Source organism: Harmonia axyridis, chromosome 2 (assembly GCF_914767665.1).
Source record: "Harmonia axyridis chromosome 2, icHarAxyr1.1, whole genome shotgun sequence".
Taxonomy (NCBI): Eukaryota; Metazoa; Arthropoda; class Insecta; order Coleoptera; family Coccinellidae; genus Harmonia; species Harmonia axyridis.
This window is the reverse complement of record NC_059502.1, coordinates 60,286,282-60,293,060: the sequence shown is the minus strand read 5'-3', so window position 1 is coordinate 60,293,060 and position 6,779 is coordinate 60,286,282. Positions and strand designations below refer to the sequence as shown.

The following is a 6,779-nucleotide window of genomic DNA, read 5'->3' as shown; positions in this document are numbered from 1 at the left end:
ACAACTGCACAAATTTCAATAATTCAAGTAATGGACTCAATTCAAATCAAAATGGCCTTCGTTGACAGTATGTGCTAATTTATTGCATTTCCATAGAAATTACTCAAAAACACAATTTCTTTGGGCGAGGTGTGAGCAAAGTGCCGTGAGAAATAATATTTCCCACAGCATGAGCAATACATAGTTTTGCAATTGTGTAAGCTATGTAGAATACGCTACTTTTCATAGCAGTTGTGGGAAAAAATATTCTTCCATATTCATGATGAAAAGATTTCATTTCCTCAGTTAGTATTTTAATTGCACAGTTTCTCGAAATTCGAAAATTACAGATATTGTGGTGAAATAATAGAGCTATTGTTCAAGTGATAAAAAAAAAATAATTATACAACACATAATATAATATTCATTCTAAAATCATTCATCATATAAAAATCCATTCATAACATAAGGACATGTTTGAATTAATAATACCAAAACAAGTCATAAAAAAATATATATACGTTAGGTGAGGTTTTGTTTTCTTCCTTTGACAAGATAAGTAAACTCCAACGGATTGTCAAAATTATTCTCCTCTAGAAATGAATTCTCCTTCAGTTGTTTTGATATACATTCACCATAAAGTTTACAAGCAACCTTCGGATTTTCCTTCCTTTCAAAAATTATAACTTCTACATCATCTTCCATTCCTGGCAAATTAGTTTTCAACAATGACCTTAGATGATCATCATCATGGTGAACAAAAGGACAACCACCTTCTGAATTAATTCCCAACTCAGAACTCTGAAATATCAAATTACATCATTAACAGAAATCTAAAAAAATGAGAATAAAACAATGGGATTCAACCTGAAATAATTTAGTCAGATCAATTGAAATGAAGGGAAATATAGTTTGAAGAAAGCTGAATCATTATCTACATTACTTTTCTCATTTTTCTTTCAAGTCTACCGAAGGTGATGAAAGCCATTGATTGTGAATACATTTAGGATGAAAACAAATTTTTGGTTTCCGATTTCAAAATTTCCACTCGCAGAATGCATTTCAGACCACCTTGAACAAATTTGGATTTGTGTCAGTTTGTCAGTCGGTATGTTTCCCAAAATTCTCACTTCAACAATCATCATCCCATTTTTATGAAATTTGGTATGGGTATTCAGTTTGGGCCACAGACGATTTCATACAAAATTGAGTTCATCGAAGTAAAGGTTACGCATTGAACATGGATTTTTCGATATTTCCATATCTCTCATTCTACTCATTTGATATTAGTCAAAATTGGGATAGACATTTGGATCTGATGGTAAGTGGTTTTACGAAAATTTCAGCTCTTTCAGATATGGCGGGACCTGCACATTGGCAAAGGTGATATTCAGGTTGGAACATTAAAGGTTCCATACGAATTCTAGCTTTTTTTAATATACTGCTCAAGTGATTTGGAAATTAAAACATTTTGGCAGGTGATAATATTACTATCACCTAAGGAGTACTTGTTTTTTAGTAGACAAGGATGAAGAACCATTGTACCACACCTTTGGTAGAGTTGTTTTTTCAAGTAAATATAAATAAATAAAATTGTCAATCCAGGATTACAATACTTACTTGAAGATGGTTACAAGATTTCATGGAATAATTTTTTCTTGATCCCTCAAGGCCATAAAGATGTCTTATACTATACACATATTTTTTTTCATTTTTTTGCCATGTATGGGAACATTTTGAACACGCTGAATTTTCCTGACTATATTCGCCTTGCCAAAATTTCAGGGAATCATCAAGAGATAATCCAACTCCTTTAAGAAATAGGCTCAAATTGAATCTGAAAATATTAAGGATTTAAGCACATTAATTGAAGGGAATTGAGCTAAAGGTCACAGTGACCTATATATTCTTAAGATGATAACATTGTTGTTAAACAGTAACATAAAAAGAGAACCCCATTCCACCTAGTTATTTATACCTTTCGTTATGAGCTAACCGATGATTTTTTCTTAACGAGTCAAATAAACTTTTCATACACAATGGAAAATATATTGACTCTTCTTCTATATTCCTCAGGGCGATGCTACCAACTGACTGAAATTTTTGTTTACAATATTGGTTCTTCAATAACTGAAGGCAGCTAGATATACGGTCATCAGCTAATGAAGCTGACACATTTCTACTATACTTCATTTCAATTAGAGCAATCTTCAAATAAGACTTGAAGAGAGTAGTGATAACATGTCTCCATTGAGAACAATGGAAAAAAGCATTGCCATTTTTTAAATTCACACTCCTTTTAGTTACATAGTCATTACAGTACCAAAAAGGAATTGCCATCCTGAAATGCAAGATAATTTTTAAAAGTTGTATGTTGCTCTAACTAAACTCTGAATGCATGCATTGTGAAATATACCATTTCCAACTTCAACATCCAGTATTCATTCATGTATTATAAAGACAACACTAATATTCTTTACTCGTGCAGTTAATATGATTTCAAATGCGGTATACATACCATAAGTCTTTACTGCATTCTGAGTGAGAATCATCTTTGATATGTCCCTCGAAAATATGGGATAAGTACTCCTTTCCCACAAATTTTGTAGTCACATTATACAGAGACCAATAAAAATCTGATAAATTTTTCTCAATATTCAGTCGAATGCAATCTTTCAGCTGTCTTATGATATTTTTCAAGAAACGCGTCATATCATCTATTTCATAAGCATTCAGTCTTATTTTGAGTAATTCTAATTCATTATCTAAGAATACTTTCATTGGGAGATATCCAATCAGAACCCCCATCCGAAATATAAAATGACTTGTTCGATCAAGAACAGAATCCTCTATTAGATACTCAAACTTGTCAATATTTTTTAAGCCAGTTACATCATCCAAATTATCATAACAAAGGATCCTTTGCTGAACACATTCAAGTAGGGTATGGAGATTCACCTCTCCCCTAGGAGGTTTCAAGTAAAAAGACATAGTAACATTCATATAGACTTTTACAAGAAAAGCTATCTGCAGTCAAAACTTTCAAAAGGAATTGGTATTTCACTAATAATCTCATCTAGTAGTCTATTAGTGAGACAATTCAGAATGATTTCTATCCAACGAGACATTGTTTACTAATCTACTGTCAAAAGTAAACGAGTTGATACAAGTCTGCCTGTGGTATTCACAATCTTATGATTGATCATACTCGCGTCATCTATGATAATCATTACGAACCAAAAAAATCTGTGCCATCTTTGTATGAGTTCTGTAAATGTACAAACGTAGAGTTATCTGCGCCAATTATAATCCTCGTTGTCTTAAAAAGTAGATGGTGCTACCAGCATTCAATTGAAAATTTGTATTCTTACTAGCTCATGGTTTAGTTTAATTTTTATTTAACCATTAAAAAATGTTACATGTTGATTTGTGAGTCAAAATAAACATGGAAAAGTCAACAATCACAAAAACAGAAATTTCAGAACTGAAATGTCATACATTCATCAACAGAAAAAAAAATATAGTGCAAATGGTGTGGCCGCGGTGTGGGATATATTGAACGCAGAAATGTCAAGTCGAGGACCATTGAAATTATTCTTGAAAAAATTTTGATTGTTTATTTTCACTATTTGAAAATAGTATTCTTTTCAGAAGTAAATTGTTAAACTACTTGCTTCTTATTCAACAATGATTGTATTTTTATCACAGTAATAAAAACCCAATCATTTTGATGGAATTTTGTATTCAATTTCCCAAATTAAAACTAATTCAAGATAAGGTGTATATGTACTTGTTCATTTACTGTTGTAATAACTTCTTTTGAAAAACTAGTATCTTCAACGATAATTTATCCAACTATTGTTGAAAAAAAATTTGAATTGACTTGTTCGGAAATTATGGAAGGCGCTAAGATTTAAATTTGGCGCGTGACGTTTAGTTCGGCAGCTCGTTGCCTGGGGGAGCTTTTTATTCTTCAGACCTCTATGCAGCTGACACTTCTCATATGATTTGATATGTTCTATGCTCCTTTATTGTTTTCTGAAATCATATAAAATTGTGAGATTTAAATATCTTCGAATTATCCGTGCATCCCTCATATGTCTTTCGTTGAAAAATTAATCAACGAAGTACGAGCATGTCCAGCTTTATGGGATAAACGTAATAGTGAGTACAAAAACCGATTGAAAAACAACGAAGATTGGAGTAATATCGCGAAAAATCTCAATAAAACTAGTAAGTATGTCACATCAATCAAGATATTTTTTAAGGAAATAAATATTAGATATTTTTTTTTAAGAAATGAGCATAAAATTCTCTTTTAATTCTAGGGAAATTAAGATTTTGTCATAAATCGATTCTGAATAATAATCGGAAATAATTAAAGAAAAATCGAGGGATGAGGGATCAAATGAACTTTCACGTTACTCAAACTGTTGATTGTTGCAGAAAATGAGGTTAAGATCAAATGGAAAAATTTGAGGGATGTGTTCATGAAGGAAACAAAAAAGAAACATCCAGATAATGGTAACTATTCTGGGAAGTGGAGCTATTTCAGTCAAATGCAATTTCTGGAAGATATCGTCAATCCAAGAGGCTGCATTAGTAATTTTGAAAACTTCAATGGCATAGCCGATTTTTGCGAAGAGAAAGGAAAAAAATATTTCGAAGAGTTTAAAAACGGTGTATTAATAGAGAATATAAAAGTGGAGGCAACTTTCGAAACTCCTAGTGAATGTTCACAAAGTGTTGAAAGAGAGCTCGAAACCACATTTGAGGACGTATTTTCCAAAACAAACTACTACGACAGCAAGCCGTTATATTCTGATTCTTCAAATAAAAAGATCAGAACAGAACAAGAACCATTAAATAGAAATAATGAGAAGCAAGATGATACAGATATTTTATTTTTAATGTCCTTGGCACCATATTTCAAATATTTGAATCCATTGCAGAATCTCAGATTGAGGAATAAAATCCATATTATGATTGCCGATGAGATTTCTAAGGCTACTTCTTCTCTAACCTGAGTGTTTCCTATTCGGAAATCCTATCCAGCCTTTTTCTTTTGGTCATTGTTACCCTTTTTGATACATTCATTATCTATTTTTACCTGATGTTAATAAATATTGATGAATTGATTAAATAACTAGATCATGATTCCTCAATTCAAAACACTTCCACCAATCCAACCATTCGAATAAAGCAATGGCGGATTCTAGGTATATTGCAGGGGGTTGAAATTGATATAAAAAGTAAAATATAAGCATAGTTTCAATATACATACGAAGTATCAGGTGTGTGAATAAGTCTTTCCCGTTTTTTGTAAGAGATGGCGCCACCAATACTGTGCTAGTATTTAATGGTTACATATGTCATAATCAAAGCTTATTCATCTGTCAACAATTCCACACTAACACATTAGTTGAAATTTTTTCGCATCATAAATTTTTGAAATCGTGAAAATGTCGAAATTTGAGCCGAGTCGACGTCATTTGCGGGAAGTTTCACTTTATTGGTTCAATTTGAAGAAATCTGCTGCCGAGGCGCATCGGTTGCTTCAGGAAGCTTATGGAGAAGGTTGTGTCGATGATTCAAGTGTTCGCGGATGGTTTCGACGCTTCAAAAGTGGCGATTTCGACGTGGAAGACAAGGAGCGTTCCGGGCGGCCGCAAATCTTTGAAGATCAAGAATTGGCGACTTTGCTTGATGAAGATTCTTGTCAAACGCAAGAAGAACTTGCTGAAGCATTGGGAGTTGACCGAACAACCATTTCCAAGCGTTTGAAAGCCATGGGAATGATCCAAAAGCAAGGAAATTGGGTGCCGTACGAACTGAAGCTGAGAGACGTCGAACGGCGTTTTTTCACTTGCGAACAGCTGCTTCAGCGACATAAAAGAAAGGGTTTTCTGCATCGTATCGTGACTGGCGATGAAAAGTGGATCCGTTACGATAATCAGAAGCTAAGAAAATCATGGGGACTACCCGGCCATGCATCATCATCGACGGCCAAGCCAAATATTCATGGCGTCAAGCTCATGCTCTGTATATGGTAGGACCAGCTAGGTGTGGTTTACTATGAGCTTCTGAAACCGAATGAAAGGATCACAGGCGAGGTCTATCGACGACAATTGATGCGTTTGAGCCGCGCACTGCGAGAAAAACGGCCACAATACTCCGACAGGCACGACAAAGTTATTTTGCAACATGACAATGCTCGCCCACATGTTGCACAGCCGGTGAAAACATACTTAGAAACGCTCAAATGGGAAGTCCTACCCCACCCGCCGTATAGTCCAGACATTGCTCCGTCTGATTACCATCTCTTCAGATCGATGACGCATGGCCTGGCTGACCAGCACTTCCATTCCTACGAGGAAGCCAAAAAATGGGTGGATGACTGGAAAGAGGCCAAACCGGTCGAATTTTTTCGCAACGGGAATCGTATGTTGCCAGAAAGATGGGGAAAAGTTGTAGCTAGCGATGGCCAATACTTTCAATAATTCATTTGTAACCATTTTTTCACAATAAAGGCTCAAAATTTGAAAAAAAACTGGAAAGACTTATTCACACACCTTATAATAAAAACAAATAATATAGTTGGGATATCACCAGAATGAGATGAAAAAATAATAATAATTCTTTTCAATTGTAATATTGATAATAAATGGAACAAACAACTTTCTGGATATGCAAAAACTAAATGAAATAAAATAAGAATTCTGGAATTTTCCTCCACCCTTAAGTCCGGGCGATTTCTCATTCAAAACATTAATACAAACAATACATGATATGAAGTCATA

The 6,779-nt window shown here is 33.9% G+C and overlaps 2 protein-coding genes across 2 annotated transcripts; one reads left to right on the top strand and one right to left on the bottom strand.

The window, feature by feature from the left end:
* Positions 1–380: 380 nt before the first annotated feature.
* Positions 381–3,129, bottom strand: LOC123673483 (probable DNA primase large subunit). The gene is made up of 4 exons (XM_045607984.1): positions 2,498–3,129; positions 1,958–2,320; positions 1,600–1,816; positions 381–780 (listed from the first exon to the last, which is right to left on the bottom strand). The coding sequence occupies exons 1-4, from the start codon at positions 2,980–2,982 to the stop codon at positions 502–504; spliced, it is 1,344 nt and encodes a 447-aa protein (XP_045463940.1). The 5' UTR covers positions 2,983–3,129; the 3' UTR covers positions 381–501.
* Positions 3,130–3,432: 303 nt separating this feature from the next.
* Positions 3,433–5,204, top strand: LOC123673484 (transcription factor Adf-1-like). Its single transcript, XM_045607985.1, has 2 exons — positions 3,433–4,212; positions 4,426–5,204. Exons 1-2 carry the CDS (start codon positions 4,077–4,079, stop codon positions 5,004–5,006), a joined length of 717 nt encoding a protein of 238 aa, XP_045463941.1. The 5' UTR covers positions 3,433–4,076; the 3' UTR covers positions 5,007–5,204.
* The last annotated feature ends 1,575 nt before the right edge of the window (positions 5,205–6,779 follow it).

Bases quoted from the DNA above. Each gene is read 5' to 3' on its own strand.
- LOC123673483 (XM_045607984.1), bottom strand. From the start codon at position 2,982: ATGAATGTTACTATGTCTTTTTACTTGAAACCTCCTAGGGGAGAGGTG. The intron at 1,817-1,957 runs GTATAAATAACT...TAATATTTTCAG, and splicing joins CGGTTAGCTCATAACGAAAG to ATTCAATTTGAGCCTATTTC. The intron at 781-1,599 runs GTAAGTATTGTA...TTGATATTTCAG, and splicing joins AATCTTGTAACCATCTTCAA to AGTTCTGAGTTGGGAATTAA.
- LOC123673484 (XM_045607985.1), top strand. From the start codon at position 4,077: ATGTCTTTCGTTGAAAAATTAATCAACGAAGTACGAGCATGTCCAGCT. The intron at 4,213-4,425 runs GTAAGTATGTCA...TGATTGTTGCAG, and splicing joins GAAAAATCTCAATAAAACTA to AAAATGAGGTTAAGATCAAA.